The sequence below is a fragment of the Micromys minutus genome (genome assembly GCF_963924665.1).
Source record: "Micromys minutus genome assembly, chromosome: 6".
Lineage (NCBI taxonomy): Eukaryota > Metazoa > Chordata > Mammalia > Rodentia > Muridae > Micromys > Micromys minutus.
In genome coordinates, this window is record NC_137975.1 from 65968467 (window position 1) to 65986974 (window position 18508).

An 18508-nucleotide genomic window follows, 5' to 3' on the forward strand; every position below is an offset into this window, starting at 1 on the left:
TGGATGAGACCGGCAAGCTTTCAGTGTGCTCCTGGCCTCCTCCCTTGTCGCGTAGCAGCGCGCATAGCTCCATGGGAAATGTAGTTTCTAGGGCTTAGAGTCTCAGGCACGCCTCCCTCCTGTGCTCAGCGAGGAACTACCGCTCCCGCCCTTCCGGCAGACAGGAGCGTGCAAGGACGCGGACTGAAGGGCTGGGCCAGAGCGAGGAGGGCGGAACGGGTGGGAAGGCCACGCACGCGGGGGCGGGGCCTTGGCCGGTAAACCGCGGCCGCTCGTGGTACGGATCTGAGGAGCGAGCGGCGGAGACAACGCCAGGCGTGGGCGCGAACACTGCGGGTGGCACTCGGTGTTGTTAGGTCCCCTCGCTATTGGACGGGACGCGGGAGAGCGCAGCGGGGGCTCGAGGTGGGAGCGGCCAATGCGAAAGTGGCTGGTGCTGCTGTGCCCTTGCCTGCTTGGGGCCGCGCTGCACCTCTGGCACCTCTGGCTCCGTTCCCCGCCGGTCCCCCACAACACCGGGCCCAGCGCGGCAGGTGAGGTGAGGGGCTCGGTCACTGCGGTCGTGGGAGGCCACGGAGGATGGCTGGAGGGGCACGAGGAGGGCTCGGACGTCCCAGTACTGACGAACAAACGAGTCTTTTCATTGGCGTCGGGCGAACCCGACTGCTCGTTCTTTATCAGCGTGTGCTCAACGGCCCACGTCGTGGTCGAGGGCCCTGGTCACAACTTGGGGGGCTTCTCTCCGAGCTGGGGGTTGGGCGGGCGAGCGTGCCGGTGTTACCGGTGCTAGCTTTGCGGGTCAGGATTCACTTTGCAGCGAGGAGGGACTTTGTGTTCTCTGATCATGAGGTGAGCCAGGGAAAAAAATCTCGATGTGAACTAGGGTTCAGCTGTGAGTGGAGTCGCCCCTGTAGTTCTGCATGGGTAGCTTGCTAATTGAGGGGCCTAGGAAGGCCGGATTCTTCTTTAACTTGGTGTACGTTTGTTCCCAAAACTTCATCCATCGTGGGAATGAAATCTTTGTTCTAATTCGCTTTACAACCTGACGTGGGTATCCAGAGTTGTCCTACGACCCTCAACACTACTTTTCGTGTCTCCCGTGTGTCTTTTTCAAGTTTATTCCCGGAATGCTTATATATAATGAGAACTATATAGCTATTTTAAAGATAGGGTAATGCTTGTTTTATTTTATTTTTTAACTACATTAGGATTTATCTTACCATTTCATATCCAAACAGCTGTTTTCTTTTCGGAAAGTTTTAAAACAGGTCTTCACAACCATCACAGAACTAAGTTTTATACCTTATTTAGCAATCCTCAAAACTCAGACTGTTACCAGATTACACTGGGGTTATTTTAGTAATGATCTCTTTTCCTATTAGACAACCACCGGTTTTTTTTTGTTTGTTTGTTTTTGTTTTTTTCGGAAAAGCTATTTGTGTGACTGAAAAGAATGAACCACTTAAGTGGTATAATAAATACATTATATGTGTATTTAGTTTGTGGAACTTTTACAAACTAGTTAAGGTCGTACATACAAAATGCTTTGCTACCTAACATCTGTTGGGGTTGTGCTTTCTCTCACTCAAAGCTGAGTGAGTTGTGGAATCTACTTGCACAGCTAGTATAGAATATATGACCTTAACATTAGCATTCTTTTGGGGTTCAACACAATAAACCTTGCCTTTGAGCTTGTATTTAAGTAAGACTGCAAGCAGTTTGGGGGCTTGGAACATTTTTCCTGATGTTTTCGTACTCATCCATTTTCCTAGACTAGGTTAAGGAAGCAAACTGTAGGAAGAGTCGGGGTTATATTAGTTGTAAAATTTTGTGTTGACATTGGAGCTTTGTCAGATAATCAGTAGGATGTTTTAATTAGACAGATTCCTATTCCACTCTCCTCCCATGGGACTTCAAAAACAAAAGCAGAAGTATTTTGATCGCAAAAAAATTCTCACAGGTCTCTTTCCTATTTGGCTGTTCAAATATTTAAAACATTTGGGCATTTTTACTTTCTGACCACATACATTAAGCCTAAGACCGGAGATTTTACTAAATAACTTTGTCTTGAAATAACATTTTAAGATTTATTTTGTTTTCTACTCTGTCTGAAGTCCCATTTAAGCCACAATAGTATTTTTTTTTACATTTGTGTGTCTGTGTGTATGTGCATGTGTGCGTGCGAGTGTACACATTGGTACAGCACGGAGCTTTTGTAAAAGTTGAAGGACAATTTGAGTCAGTTCTCTCCTTCCACTATATAGGTTTGGATTGTGACGTTCAGAGTTTGATTATCAGACTTGGCAAGTCCTTTGACCTGATGAACCATTTCATTAGTCCAGTAAATTTTTGAAAGGGAAATTTACCTTCTCTGAATATTAGAAAAGCCCTCTGGCTAATGGTTCAGCAAGCAGTAGAGGGCTGCTGGGCCATCTTCTTTCTGAGGTCAGAATTAGCAAGTAATTAGTGTAAAGTGCCTGCCCTCCAGGTCTTAACCATTTGATAGGGAAGACCGTAAGACTGTAAATCTGTCGTGGGGAAGGGGAGTATGACCAAGAAAAATGAGACAGAGCTCTAAGAGTTGATCTGAGAGATCAAGGAAGGCCCCTCTGAAAAGGTGACAGCTGAGGGAAGTGAGTCATGTCAGTACTAAGATTAGCTACACTTCTAATGTAGTGGCTTTAAACAGCTGAAACCAGTCATGGAGCACAACTGGTTAGGAGGAAGGTCTCTTGTGAAATATAGCACACCGATGGTACAGACAGAAAAGGAAACTATAGCCAGGGGATATAAACTGTGACTTGATTTTTGCAGACTAGTTTTGGACAGTGCTTTAGCAGAAATTATGCAGTGGTAAATATAGAAAGCATATGTGATCAAGAAAGGGCTTCTCTTTATGAGTTATCTGGAAAAAAGGAAATCAGAGTTGTAAAGAATAGTAGCTTATCACCAAGAACATGTGTAGGTGTAGGGCTGGATACCTGGGTCCAGCATGTTTGTTGACTGACTGGACAAGCAGTTCAAAGACAAATAGAGTGTGGTATTCCGCTTTTGCCTAGGGCTGGTTCTCCCAAAAGCATCCCCCTATGCTATATCTCAGGATTTTAGTTCCCATGTATATAAGCTATAAGAATTTGGTCAGCAAAACACCCAGATCAGTGCCTGAGTCACTCCTGGAATTTTGATGAGTGTCTTAGTTTGGGTTTTACGCTATGAACAGACATCACTACCAAGGCAAACTCTTACAAGGACAACATTTAATTGGGGCTGGCTTACAAGTTTAGAGGTTCAGTCCATTATCATCAAGGCAGCATCCTGGCAGGTATGGTGCTGAAGGAGCTATTCCAATACCTATTCCAACAAGATTACACCTCCCAATAGTGCCACTCTCTGGACCAGACATATATAAACAATCACATTCCACTCCCTGACGCCCATAGACTTGTTCAAACATGTCTACCCATGACATAATAAATACATAAAAAAAATACATTTAGTCCTACTTCCAAAGTCCCCATAGTCTAGAGCAGTCTAAACAGTGTTACAAAGTTCAAGGTTTCTTCTGAGATTCATCCAATGGCTTAACTTTAATCCCCAAAGTAAGACAAAACCATCTGGGCAGACACCAAACTGCATCTCCATGTGATGTCAAAACAGTCTTCAGAACGCCTTTTTTCATCTTAGTTGACTGCAACAAATTTCTTTCTCCTGGGCTGGTTCTACTCCCTGTTAGCAGTTTTCCTCAGGAGATCGCCCCTGGCTCTGGCATCTCAAAAATCTTGGGGTCCCCAAGGCAACTTCAGTGTTACAGCTTCTTGTTTCAGTGCCTGGGATCCACACATGATCTTCTGGGCTCCTCCAAAGGGCTGGCATCACTTCTCCAGCTCTGCCCTCTGTAGCACTCTAAGCTCAGGTTGATCCACTCCACTGCTGCTGCTGTTCTTGGTGATCATTCAGTGATCCTGGCATCTCTAATACACAGGGGTCTTCTGCTGCAACTAGGTTTCACCAGTAGCTTCTCATAGGCTCCCTTCATAGTGCCAAACCTCACATCCTTTGTATGACGTCTTCCGTCCTGGGCCATTAATTGCAACTGAGGCTGAACTGTCACTAGTTGCCTTTCCTGGCCTCTCACAGTGCCAAGCCTCAGCTGTTCTTCATGACCCCTTCATGTCTTCAAAACTAGTACCAGCTGGGTGACTCTTACACATTACCAAGGACAGCTGCAAAATGAGGTACAACCTTGGCTATCTCTGGAATACAGCTTTCTTCTCAGAAAACATTTCCCAGAAGATTTCACCTCAGTGATGCTGGTCTCTTCTTAGTCACCACTAATTTCTTAGCTCCAGCTGACCAGCATCAATTGTCCCTGCAGTTTCTTCTATTCTGGACTCTAAAGCCAGAGCCATGTGACCAAAGGTGCTGAGTTCTGCTGCTTGCTGGAGCTGGAACATGGCTCCCTTGTTCTATTACAGTACCACCAGCTTTCTGTTTTCCAGCTCCTTTACTTCCTAAGCTTGGCTATCTTGGAACTTGCTGTTTAGACTGACTACATGGCTGTCTTCTAAGCACTGGGAGAAAAGGGAGTAAAGGCACCAGCCTGGATTTAAGTTTTCTTCACCTAGAACTTGCTCTGTTCTGTGCTGGCCTTTAACTCAGAGATCTGCTTTTCTTTGTCTCCTGTAATTACAGGCTTATACTACCATACCTGTACCTAAACTTAGCTTGGTGGGATCTTGCCTAGGTCAATATTCCCTTAATTCAATGTAATATCTTTGAACACAGGATTTAGCTCCATTTCACTTCCTGGTCCCCTTTAATACTAGATTCATATATTTTATACTTTTCCTTTCTCAGCTTGGTGCTCATGTTACAATGCTCTTTATAGGTCTTAACCAGAGAACAAAGTCTCAGATGGGTGTTTCTGTGACTTCCTTTGTTAATGCAATTAATTTGAGTCTTTTCACCTTAGCCTCAGGCAGACTCTTTAGACAAGGGCAAAAAGTAGCTACATTCTTCACCAAAATACCACAAAAACAGTATCTAGGCCACATATTGAAATTCTCCATTGAAACCTCTTGGGCTAGGTTTGCACAATTTAAATCATTATCAGTAACAAAGTCTTCCATGTTCCTTCTAGGGTAGTCCACCAAGCCTCTTATAAGGCATTCGACTGCATTCCAAATCCCAGCATCCACAGTCTTCCAAACAAAAGCATAGTCAGGCCTATCACAGAAATACCCTAATCCCTGTCTTAGGATTTTACTGCTGTGAACAGACATAATGACCAAAGCAACTCTTATGAGGACAACATTTAATTGGGGCTGGCTTACAGGTTCAGAGGGTCAGTCCATTATCATCAAGGCGGGAACATGGTAGCATCCAGGCAGGCATGGTGCAGGAGGAGCTGAGAGTTCTACATCTTCATTTGAAGACTGCTATCAGAACACTGGCTTCCAGGCAGCTAGGCCAAGGGTATCAAAGCCCGTGCCCACAGTGACACACCTATTTCAACAAGGCTACACGTCCTAATAGTGCCACTCCCTGGGCCAAACATATACAAACCATTGTGAGTATTGGTGTAGGGAGGTGGCTAAAGTCTATGCCCATATGGTTCATTGAAGCTGGTAAGTGCACACTGTAATGACCCAGTTGACTGGCCCATCAGTAGATCTGTAGTGGGCACTTATGATTTCCTCCTTTTCAAGATTTCTGCCTGATTGTGATGGATGTCAAGGGAATACATATAAGGGGTGGCTTTTTTGCTGTGTGTGTGTTTTCACTTCTTAGGTTTATTTTTTGAATAATCAGTTTCGAGGTCAACTTCTCTTAGCCTTTAATGTCCAAGGTTATTGCAAAGTCCAGCAAGTCGCTAGACTCCTGGGATAGATTACTTACTAAAATAGTCATTGCTCTTGGGGCGCTTGCTTGGGGTTGTGAGTTATTACTGTCATTGTGGAGGTCTTGTTCCCTGTGGGCCTGTGCCATTTAGCATAGCAGACAGAAAAAATGCTCAGTTTGAATGAATGAATCAAGAGAATAAAACTGAGACGATATGAATTTTCTACCTATATTACCTATTTACATGCCATGAGGACCGTATAATTTAAATATATCTCTTTCATAAAGGAAAACAAGTTCTGTGGAGGAAAATTAGTGTTTATTTTTAGATGAAAGGAAAAGGAAAGAAACGTGGTCTGCACTTCTGGATTATTTTCAATATAGTACATGTTTTGAAAAATGTATGTGGAAAATGTTCTTGATATATCATACATTCTTTTCAGGCATGTGACTGAGCAGGCTGCTGTATTTCCACAAGCTGAGGCCTCTCAATCATTTAATTTTGAAAAGGAAATCTATGGGGTTGGGAAGCTAGCTCAGTTGGTAAAATGTCTGTTGTCTTAAAATAAGCATGAGGATCTGAATTAGATCTCTAGGATCGACCCCCAACAGCCAGGCACGGCGGGGCACAGTTGCAATCCCAGCACTTAGGAAGTGAGGCAGAAGAATCCTGGGACTTACTGGCTACCCAACCTAAATAAATCAGTGATGCCTCAGAAAATGAGGTGAACAGCATTTGAGGAATGAAATGTCAACAATGTTCCCACCTTCCTAAAGTGTTGAATATGTATTCGCCATGTGCCCTGGGTTTGTGTAACTTTTTGATTGGTTTTGGGTTTTTGAGACAGGTTCTCCCTCCCTCTCCTCACCCTCTGCTCCTAGACCCTTCTCTGGCTGTCCAAGAACTCACTATGTAGATCAGGCTGGCTTCAAGCTCACAGAGACACACCTGCCTCTGCCTTTAGCTTACAGTCTAAATAGAAACTAGATTTAGTGCCCAGAAAGGAATGAATAGGTGTAAGAAATTTTATATGAAGAAATCTGAGATATTCAGAGGTTAAATTATGTGCTGTGTGCCCTATTTTTAAATGATCTGCTTTGATTAGATACCACAAAGTGCTACTTTGAACTTGGATTATTTGAATTGTTCTGAAAATTTGTTTTTGTCTAGAACTTTATTTTCTGAAGTCAGATTAATGGAGGACAGGTTAAATGTGACTTTTGCCTTTGGGCCTTTTACAGATTTTGTTGGGTTTTTTTTTTTTTTTTTTTTTTTTTTTTTTTTTTTGCTTGGTTGATTTGGTTTTGGTTTGGGTTTTTTTGAAGCAGGGTTTGTCTGTAGCCGTTGTTGTGGAACTCACTCTGTAGACTAGGCTAGCCCCAAACTCAGAGTTCCTACTGCCTCCCAAGTTCTGGGATCAAAGACGAGTGCCACCACCATTTGGCCTTTTATAGATCTTTAATCTTTTTTTTTAATTTTTAATTTTATGTATATGAGTACACTGTAGCTCTCTTCAGACACACCAGAAGAGGGCATCAGATCCCATTACAGATGGTTATGAGCCAACATATGGTTGCTGGGAATTGAACTCAGGACCTCTGGAAGAACAGTCAGTGCTCTTAACCACCGAGCCTTTGCTCCAGCCCCCAATTTTTAATCTTTTAAAAAGACACTTTGAAACAGAAGCAGAAATTAGAAATTCTATCTGGGTGTGGTGTTTCACAGATGCAGTCTAGCATTTGAGAGGTAGAGGCGGGAGGATCAGGAGTTCAAGTTCAGTTTCTTACCAGCTCAGGTAACACATGACCTTGTCTCAAACAATAAGAAAAGATTTTTTTTTCTGTCAGTTTTTGCTTGATTATGAAATAGAGACATATAGGAGGCATTGCTTACCTGAGGCAGTGCCTTATTTTAGATGTGGGACTGAGTGGCAATTACATTCCTCTATCCTGTCACTCAAGTACACTTACTTAATATAATTGGCAGTTTTATACAAGAATTCCAATTATATTTCAGATTTTACTCATTTAGAGTTAGTTCTACCAATAGCTATAGCTTTTAATATATTGTTATATGAGTGAGTAAAAGGGTTTCTAGTCTCTGAATTTTTAAAAATTTAACATTTAGGGCAAGGTACTTGTATTAGGGTTCTCTAGAGTCACAGAACTTATGGTAGTCTCTATATAGCAAGGCATTTGTTGATGACTTAGTCTGTATTCCAACTCCCTAACAATGGTCGGCAGCAGCTGTGAAGTCCAAGGATCTAGCAGATGTTCAAACCCACAGGGCAGGCAGGTGAAGAGAAAAAGCCTTCCTTGTTCCCATGTCCTTATGTAGGTCTCCAACTGAATCTGTGTCCCAGATTAAAGCTGGGTACCACCACACCTGGATCTGGGACTTACTTTGTCCCAGATGACCTTGAGCTCAGAGATCTCCTTGCCTTAGTGTCCTAAGATCCATAGCCTCTGTGCCTCAAGATCATTTGCTCAGTGAGTATCTGTGTGTCATGGTGAACATTAGATCATCTAGGGCTGGGAATGTAGGTCAGTTGTAGAAGCACTAACATAGCACACACAAGGTTCCCAGCACATTGAAAGAAAAGATAAGCCTGTGTGTAATGCTTACTATATTAATATCAGGTGGTCAAGGATGATGGACAAGCTTGGTCCGTGAGCATGCAGATTTATGTTGAAGATATAGTTTGTGTTTATAGAACGCATTTTGGTACAAGATTTTCGATAGAACAATACAAATATCTCTTTAGAATTGAAGTGCCTTTTTACAAATACATTGACTATAATCTATTTTGTAGAAAATAAGGTTAGCTATAGAAAATTCTTGGCAGCATTAAAATTGTTCTAGTTTAATATCTCCTAAATTATTATAGTAAAAGAATCTGTCCCTTAATTATTTTAATTGGATCTTTGAGAAGGTTGATACCATGTTTCTGTTGCATTTTAGACTGGATACCTAGAGCACACACCATATAAAAACATTTAATATGGTGAAGATCCTTGGCCCTCAGTAATTTACTTCTGAAAAACATTTGGAGTCAGTTCCCACCACTAGAGAAACATAGAATGGAATCCTTACTGGAGTTCTATATAAACTTGTAGCTCTTAAGCTTAAAAACAAGCAATAAATTTTCAAGAAATGTTTTTTTAATTTCTGTCTTATTTTTAAGAATGAATTTATCCTCTCTATTAGTACAACAGTAGGCGAAAGGTTAGCTATATATTTGACTTGTTACAGGACTTTTTTTCTTACTAAAATGTTACTTCTGATTCATTCTTTAGAAAATTTGGTTTGTAATAAAAAAGTTTAGGCTTACTAGTGTGTGTGTGTGTGTGTGTGTGTGTGTGTGTGTGAGAGAGAGAGAGAGAGAGAGAGAGAGAGAGAGAGAGAGAGAGAGAGAGAGAGAGAGTCTAACATGGAGGCCCTTTGATTCATCCCCCAAATTTAATAAGTATCACTAGCCCTAAACTAGGACCGTTATACATATTACCTCACCTAATTCTTACATATTTATGAGAAATGTTGTAGTCATTTTTTTGTATTTAAGGAAAACAGAGACACAATAGGTTTCATAACTTAGCCAGGTATGGCTGCCCGTGCCTGTTATCCCGGTACTAGGGCAAAGAAAGCAGTGTGATTGGAAATTCAGAGCTAGTCTTCCTCACGTTATAACCCTGTCTCAAAACACAACACCACCCAAAAAAATGTCATAGTAAATATGTGAAGGATCCAGGATTCTGTCACCTGATTGATTTCCTACTGCCTATTATTTGTCATTTATGCCATCTTGTCTTTTTCGGCTGGATCTAATAACAAAACTTACCTGCTTGAAAATGGTTCTCATGGTGGCATAGGTACGCACATACGTGTGAGACAAGAGCCTGTATACCAATATGTTAGTTGTATATATTTCTGGGTGCTGAGTTTGTGGGTTTTTTAATTTTCAAATGAAATTTAAAAATTTGTTTCTATTTATCTGTATATTTTACAAGCATAAGTGTTTTATTTGTAATAAACTTTTAATAAAATATGCTGAGTTTACTGCAGTTGTCATGACTGATTTGCAGTTTGTGTTACTTGTTTATAGATCAATCAGCCCTATTTCCTCAGTGGAAATTTAGTCACTACGATGTGGTAGTTGGTGTATTATCAGCTCGAAATAACCACGAACTTCGAAATGTGATAAGGAACACCTGGCTGAAGAATCTGCTGCAGCATCCTATATTAAGTCAACGGTGGGTTTTCTCAGTTATCCTCTTACCTGGCTCAAGAATGGAAAAAGAACAAAACCCCTTAGTTTGAAAAAGTCAGATATTGGGGCTAGATATATAGCTTGGTGATTAAGAGTATTTGGCTGTCTTCCAGAGGACCTAGGTTCAATTCCCAGCACCCACAAGGTGGCTCACAACTGTCTGTAACTCTAATTCCAGGGGATCTTACGTCCTTTTTGGCCTCTGTGGGCACTGCACACATATGGTGCACAGACATACATGTATACAAAACACTCATATCTAAAATAAAAAAAAATTTTTAAAAAGAGACTGATTTAGAAACATGGCTTATTTGGGAGAAATGGTCTTTTCCTTCTGAGTTTTAGAAGTAACTTTTATCAAGATTTTAAGCCAAAAGGCACTTGAAAGAGTATTTTCAATAACTCCACTTGTTTCCATCTTTAAGTATTTTTAGTGGTATGATCTACAGTGTTTGTGGCATGCCACATACTTGTAACCGCCCTCCCAGAGCTGGGCTTTGCTATGCTTCTCTTGCGGATAGTAGATGGTCCAGTGGCTGGTCAGAAACGCTGGTAGAGCGGTTAGCGTGGAAACAAGGAAAACCAAGACAAGACAATAATTTTGGTCTGAGCATTTGATGGCACATTCTTGCTAGGCATGATGGGAATGGAGCTCAAGCTCTGGAGGGGGTTCTGAGGCCTTTTCCTGCTTGGTAATAGGATTTATTATTGCAGTCATGTACTAAGGGCCCGAGTTCCTTCTCAGCATGAGGATCTCTTAAGGCTAAAGTGAGGAGCTGGAGAGAAAGGCATAGGCTGAGCTACCTATGGGGGCAAGGTACGGGGCTGTACCAGAGAACACCCTCTCTTGGGGTTATATTAAACTGTAATTTTCTTGATTGGCTGTTGAGGTAAAATTGCAGTTGGGATTTTGTTTTGTCACTAATAGTGAACATTTATAGATATCTTATCTTCCTCATGGGAGATTCTATTCCTCTTACTATGATAAGTCCCTCCCTCTAAAGAGTCTACCCTTCTGTCAACACACACACACACACAGTCTGAGTTCTGCATGTGAGAAAAGCATATCATCTTTCCCATTCCCAACCCCTCTTTCCCCCACCTCCAGTACACTACGCAAGCTTCTTCAGAGCCTTTGCTCTTGCTTTGACCACTCTTTTCCTAAATATCTTCATGGTAGCATTCCTTCAAAGCCTCGGGTAGAGCCTTCCCTAGCTGACAGTCTCAGATCAGATAGCACTGCACTTCTCCACTGTTTCCCTTGCTTGACTTTATTATTAGATGTATCACCACTGGCAAGCGTAATACATTTGTAAGTTACTCATCACTCCCCACCAGGAGATAGGCTCTTTGACTTTATCCTGATATATCACCAGTATCTATAACCAAGCTTGGCCAAGAATAAAATAGATATTCAACAGCAACTAAAAACAATGTATATAATTTATACCAGTAATTCATTTGTCTTTGAAGCAGTTACTTAAATGAAGTAAGCCTGTGTGGTTTGTTTTCTGAAAATAGTGGATTATCTATATAAAAACAGACTCAAGACCAAAAGTAACTTTCTAGGCACCGTAGTTATATGAATTTAGTAAGGTTATTATGATGGCTAAAAAAAAGATGAGTGTATATCATTATTTAGCATATTCACTCATCTTTGTCTATACTTTTATTACAAATCCTAGTATTCACATAAGATGTTCTGCCTAGCTGGCCAGTAGTCAGAGACAGTGCATTCAGTGGTTATGAAATTCTTTAATATCTTGTGTTTTCTATGAGGACTGTGTTTGATTCCAAACCTCTGTAGTTTGTCACTTTTTAATGTATTCTAAGCAGGTAGTGCACTGTGTGTGTTAGAACACAAAGGCACAACTGGAGTCTAGGGGCCTTGAAGTTTAGTTCATATAGGTAGGTTGCTAACACATTGTGGGGTACAACGGAGATATATGTAAAATAGCCTCGAAAGGGTTGGAGAGCTGCTTCAGCAGCTAAGAACACTTCCTGCTCTTTCAGAGAAACCTGAGTTCTGATCCCCACACCTCCATACAGTGCCTTTCAGCCTCCTGGAGTTCCAACTCCAGGAAATCATTCATAGGCAAATCCAAAGGCAGTGTGGGCATGCCACACTGCACACAAGACAGAAGATGATAAAATCAGTCTTTTTAAATATCCTCGAGTGCTTGAGAAACATTAGTCACATGTAACCTAGTGTTGTGGGAGGTGACTGTTGGAGTGAAGCAAAGCCTAGGAAGGCAGAAAATGAGAGGAGACTATAAACGTGGGGAAAGGAGGAAAGGCCCGTGGCTGTGAGATCAGCAGTGATCTGTATAGCTCATGGCAAGCAGCTGTGTAGAAGCAGACTTGTTCAGACAAGAACTGCTGAGGAATGTGACTACTTAGTGGTGACTCACCAGACTGTAGAGGGAACAGGAGGTGTCTTGACTTGAGAGTTGCGAAATCCTCAGTCAACGTGCTAAGTACTGATGAGAAGAGAAAAAAGCTCAGCTGAGGGTGTTTGAGGTAAGGTACCCTCAGACTGGTGTACTCGATAAATGTTTATTGAATGGCTCCCAGGAAAAAAGTGTGCTCATATGTACTTAGGTTAATCACAGTTGTGTTGATAAAACGGCCTAGCACATGATAGTTAATAACATGCAGTACTCTGTAAAATTCTGCTTGGCCAGTTAATTTTCATACAGTGCTTTTGTTTTACTAGAATATTAGATTTGTAATAAACTTATGGCTGGAACCACCATAAGAAGTAAATATTTTAAGTTAAGAATAAGACTTAAGGCTGGAGACAGAGCTCAGCAGGTATCTGTCTACTTGATCCTCTAGAGAACCCGGGATCAATTCTCAGCACCCCTATGGCAGTTCACAACTGTCTGTAATTCCAGTCCCAGGGACCCACTACCCTCTTCTGACTTCATGGGAAATACATTGCATGGCACACAGATAGTCATGCAGGCAGAGTACCCGTACACATACAAATAATACATGTTCAAACTTGTTTTCTGCTAAGATATGTCAGTACTTTATTCCTAGTCAGTGATGTCAGTGACTTCTTTGTTGAATCATCTAAGTTTTTGGACTTTTGAAAATCGAAAATGTATTCATATTTTTTTAGTATTATTCAGAAAGTAAAGGCTGGAAATCTATTATACCTAGGCTTAATCTGCATTAATAACATTTTCTCATACTTTCAGTCTAGACAGTGATACAGAAAATCAAGTCCTTATTGTTTATCACTTTCTGAGGTTTAAATATTTTCACAAAGGCCAATTTCAAACAACCACTGTGTTGGGTGCAGAATTGTAAAAAGATACATGGTGACTATTTCATAGATGAGATGGCTCAGCGGTTAAGAGCACTGACTCCTCTTCCAGAGGTCCTGAGTTCAAGTCCCAGCAACCACACGGTGGCTCACAAACATCTTTAATGAGATCTGATGTCCTCCACTGGTGTGTCTGAAGGCAGCTACAGTGTACTTAATATATAATAAATAAATCTTTTAAAAAATAATTTTAAAAGTATAAGTAATCATAATAAGAAATTCATAAAGTGGAAAACTTGAGTGCTTCTTTGTTTTAAATAGTGTAAATTATTAAGGACTATACTTAAGCATTTACAAAATTCCTGAAAATTTGACAACTGGCTCTCTTAATCTAACCCTTCAGAACTCAGCTCCCTATGGGTAATATAGATGATAATGCCAAAGAACTTGAGGATTGGTAACTTAGAAGCTGAGCCTACACTAGATGTACAAGTTTAAGAATCATTCTTGGACCAGTTACAGCCTTAGGAATAAGTAAGTGTTGCCAGAGGATAGAGAGGAAGAAGAATGAGCAGACCAAGGAGAGATGATGGGTAACAGATCACAAGGTAACCATTGACACAAGGTTTGAGAATGGTAGGGACCACCTCTTACAGAGACACTAGTCTAGTGAGGGAAAAGGAAAATTCTAAATGCAGTTTCCGAGTTGATGTTACCATGAATCTGCTGTTGGCTAACATAAGCATTTTCTAATAGCTTGGCCAAGCATTTACACCTGGTTTAGTGCTACAGAAGACAGTGCATATAAAGTCACTCAATAGTTACCAGCCCTTGGAGTGCATGCCTCCTCCTTTTGTTGGGCCAGAAAAATCAAGTTGGAAACAAGCCCTCATACATGCTAGTGCCTCAAAGGTCTGAAATGAGCATGAAGACGTGGGTATTGTGAGTTGAAGATCTGTTACTGACTTTAATGCCAACCCATTTCTCAGTGTACTTGTGAAGTTCATAATAGGTGCCCGTGGCTGCGATGTGCCTTTGGAAGACAGGGAGGATCCTTACTCCTGCCGACTGCTCAACATCACCAATCCAGGTGCGTTGGACACTAGCTTGCATCTGTAAGTTCCTTGTCAAGTAAAAGGTGCTAAATTTAATGGGTGAGAATCTATTTTTAACCAACAAACATTTTTGTTTCAGCCTTTCTGACAGACTTACTAGTCACTCGGGGAGTCTCAGATTATTTACTGACACAGATTTTCAGGAAGACAGTGCATCTGAAGAAATAGATTACTCATTGCGTTCGCCGGGGTTCTCTAGAGTCACAGAACTTATGGATAGTCTCTGTAGTATGATGACTTACAGTCTGTAGCCCAACTCCCCAACAATGGGCAGCTATATGAGTGGGAAGCCCGAGGATCTAGTAGTTGCTCAGTCCCACAAGGCTGGGTGTTTCAGCTGGTCTTCTGTAAAAGTAGCTTCCAACAGATGTGCAGGCAAGTAAATGCAAGCAGATGAAGAAGAGGAAATCTTTCTTCTTTCAGTGTCCTTAAGTAGGTCTCCAGCAGAAGGTGTGGCCCATATTAAAGGTGTGGACCACCAGTTTGGATCTAGATCTTGTTTTGTCCCAGGCTGACCTTGAACTCAGAGATCTGTTTGCCTTAGCTTCCTGGGATTAATGGTGTGCACTACCTTCCCCGACCTAAGCTTTTCATGGCCACTGTGCCTCAAGGTCTCCTTGCCAAGATCCAGCCCAGAAACTTGTGTCTTCCAGCCTCAAGATCTGGATCACAGGTGAGCCCTCCAATTCTGGATTGTAGTTCATTCCACATATAGTCAAGTTGACAACCAGGAATAGCCATTGCACTCATAGATGCTGAATATTGGAAAACTGATGATTTTACCAGTTAATTTCTAATAGCCATAATATGCACATTGTGAATTGACATTGATTTTGAATTATTGCTAAAACCAGGAATCCCAGCAATAAGGAACCTGAAGTGGGAAGATTACTTCTGCATTAATTAATTAATTAATTAACTTAAAAGTTGTGAACTGTTGACTAAGCTTCTGCCAAAGAAACAGGTTTGAAATGTTAAAAAAAATTTTTTTATTGCCAGTTATTGGTGTCTTACACCTTTAATCCTAGCACTTGGGAGGCAGAGATAGATGGATCTTTGTGAGTTTGAAAACAACCTGGTCTACAGAGTGAGTTTGAGGACAGCCAGGGCTACACAGAGAAACCCTATTTCAAAAAACAAAAACAAACATACATACATATACATACATACATATATTCCTTAAAATTAATTTTGTGAGAATGTGGGTGAGAATGCATAGGCTGATGCAAATGAGGTCTCCCTGTTGCCAGGGAGGCTGTAGCCACTGAATTAGCATTCCTGTTATGTTCAGCTGCAGTTCTAAAGGAGGTTTTCCAAATCTCTGTTCAGTAGATTGGGCCTGAATTCTGGTATTTTACAGTTTGTCAGGCCTTCATAGTTAGATATATCTCCCTTTTAGAAGCTTAATAATACGCAGGTGTGGGCTGTGAGTCTGGCTCTAGAGTCAACTCTGCCACATTGTAGCTCTGTGGCCTCCTGATTCCATGTAACATCATCTTTAAGCAAGGAATAGTCTGTAACTGTCCATGCCTGTCATTGTAGCCCCTGGGAGGCCAAAGCAGAAGATTGCCACAAGTTTGAGATCAGCCTGGCTATAAAATGAGATCCAGGTCAGCCTGAGCTAGAGTTAGATGCTGTTAAAAAAATAAAATGTACCTATCCCAAGGAGACTTGTAGGTCCTGGGACTCTATATAAATACTTTATTAAAGAGCCTGACTTTCATAGGTTATATTCCAGTTCACTTTTTAAATAAACTGAGCATATATTCTAGTCCATGTTATAAAACAGAGGATTATAGACAAAATTATACCTATAAATGTGTTCTTCTGAAGACAGGTTCCGTTAACTTTTATGTAGAGAGCAAAGGATCATAAACCTTATCGGATATTGTGTGTTGTTGCTAATGTAGTAGCTTACAGAAATTTAAGAGTTGAAAACTAAATTAAAGCCAGACAACTACATTCAGAAACCTAAAAAGGGCTGGAGGTATGACTCACTGACTGTGCCTGCCCACCAGTGTGCAGGCTGGTCCCATCCCCAGCGCTTGTTATCTGGAATGTACCCTCTTAAGTGCTATTACTAAGAGAGGAGTGGATGTTCCATTAATAGAAAACTTTCATCATGTAATACATACAGTTTTTTAAACTGCACTGTTTAAGTATATCTTATTACCTCCTGAGCATTTGGTATTTCAGTACCTAAAGGTCATGAAGAGCATTAATCATGCTGCCGCATATCTAGAGGGTTTGATTAATAGCTGCTATCAAAGGAATAAGATTTCCTGCTATAGGCAGCTTGAGTTTAAGGTACATTTTTTAATGGTAAATAGATTTTAGGAATAACTTGACCTGCTGCTTTTAATACATATTATTCTTCTTTGGATAGTTGCCTTTTATCTCCTGAATACACAGCTTATCGATATAGATTGATTGATTATGTATATAGTGTTCTATCTGAATGTATGCCTGAATGTCAAAAGAGGATACCAGATATCATTACAGATGGTTGGTGAGCCACCATGTGTTTGCTGGAAATTGAACTCAGGGTCTCTAGAATAGCAGCTAACAGTCTTAACTTCTGAGCCATCTCTCCAGCTAGTCCTCTGAATATATTAAAGAAAAAATCTTGCTATCATCCAGTTTGGATGTTGGCAGTGCCCCCCATTCCCCTCTCCTGCCTATGTCTGTTAACAAGAAAGGATGCAGCATTTCCTGTTAATCTTCATTTTATTGAAAATCTGCCAAGTATCAGGACTGAAATGGGGGACCTAAATGCCCTATGTGTACAAGGTTAGGCCATATTCTAGAGTCTCTGTTGTAAAGCAGGGCTCTCTTTTTAAAATTATTTATTTATCAGACACACCAGAAGAGGGCATCAAATTCTATTATAAGTGGTTGTGAGCCACCATGTGGTTGCTGGGATTTGAACTCAGGACCTCTGGAAGAGCAGTCAGTGATCTTAACCACTGAGCCATATCAGTGAATATGGTAAATTCTGACAAAACAGACTTTTGTGTGTAATTGTGTTCTTTTGAGACTAAAGATCCAGTGGTTTTTTCTTTTTCTTTTCTTTTATTCCCAAGACAAAGTTTCTCAGTGTAGCACTGGCTGGCCTTGAACTCACAGAGATCCACCCACCTCTGCCTCTCGAGCGCAAGGATTAAAGGAGTGCACTGCCAACACCCGGTGATTCAGGGGTTTTTGATGAGAGCTCTGTGCTAGGCATCAAACCCAGAGCCTTGTGTGTAGTAAGTATGTGTGTTGCTACACCATTGAACTGGACTCACAGCCCTGATAGAAATGTATAGGCTGGTTACAGTCTATGCACTTACTTTATAAGTAAATGTGTGTGTACACACTTGTTTAACTGTTTGGGTCATCAGCAGAGTTGAAAACCATATTTCTAAAAACTACAGAGACTTTAAAGTAGGTTTTATATTTCTCAAACTAGTACTGGTACTTTTTGGGTATTATCTGTATCATCTAATCTATCCTGGTTCGTTTATAGTAATTAGAAAAGTTTACTTGAAAGAGATGTTTACTGTGGGTATAGCACTGTGGTAGAGCTCTTGCTTAAAAAAAAAATCCCAGGCTCCTCAGTTCCCAGTCCTGGAGAAAGGGAAAAGACAGTCCAGGGAGCTAATGAGCCAGTTAAAAGAGCATTGACTTGTGAGTCACTAAGCCCAAGTCTGATTCCTGAGTCTGTAATCCTTTGGGACGATTACTTAGTGTCCTTTAGGGTTACAGTGTCTTAACTGGCAAGTGACATAATGCTCCTCCCCCACAGGGAAGTAGTTACTTTATAGATGTAATGGGCAGTGATATAGTAGGTGATCAAATTCTGTTTGATTTACTTACTACCATAAATATTTTACATCAAGCTTCTCAGTGAAGTGATTTCAGTTACTCCTGTACTGTAGTGCTTTCTTTTCATGCTGCAAACTTTTAATTGATTAATAAAAGGTAGCATTTTTGGTTTTGCAGACCAAGATCAAATTCCTAGTCTTTTT

The 18508-nt window shown here is 41.0% G+C and overlaps 1 protein-coding gene across 2 annotated transcripts in view; it reads left to right on the forward strand.

Annotated features, from left to right (window-relative positions):
• Positions 1–275: 275 nt before the first annotated feature.
• The window catches only part of B3GALNT2 (beta-1,3-N-acetylgalactosaminyltransferase 2), a 39497-nt gene continuing 21264 nt past the window's right edge, over positions 276–18508 (forward strand). For both annotated transcript variants that reach the window (XM_080917947.1, XM_080917948.1), the window contains exons 1-3: positions 276–533; positions 9945–10092; positions 14373–14473. In XM_080917947.1, the coding sequence (XP_080774073.1) occupies positions 419–533; positions 9945–10092; positions 14373–14473 (364 nt within the window). In that variant the 5' untranslated portion in view covers positions 276–418. The remainder of the gene's footprint in view (positions 534–9944; positions 10093–14372; positions 14474–18508) is intronic.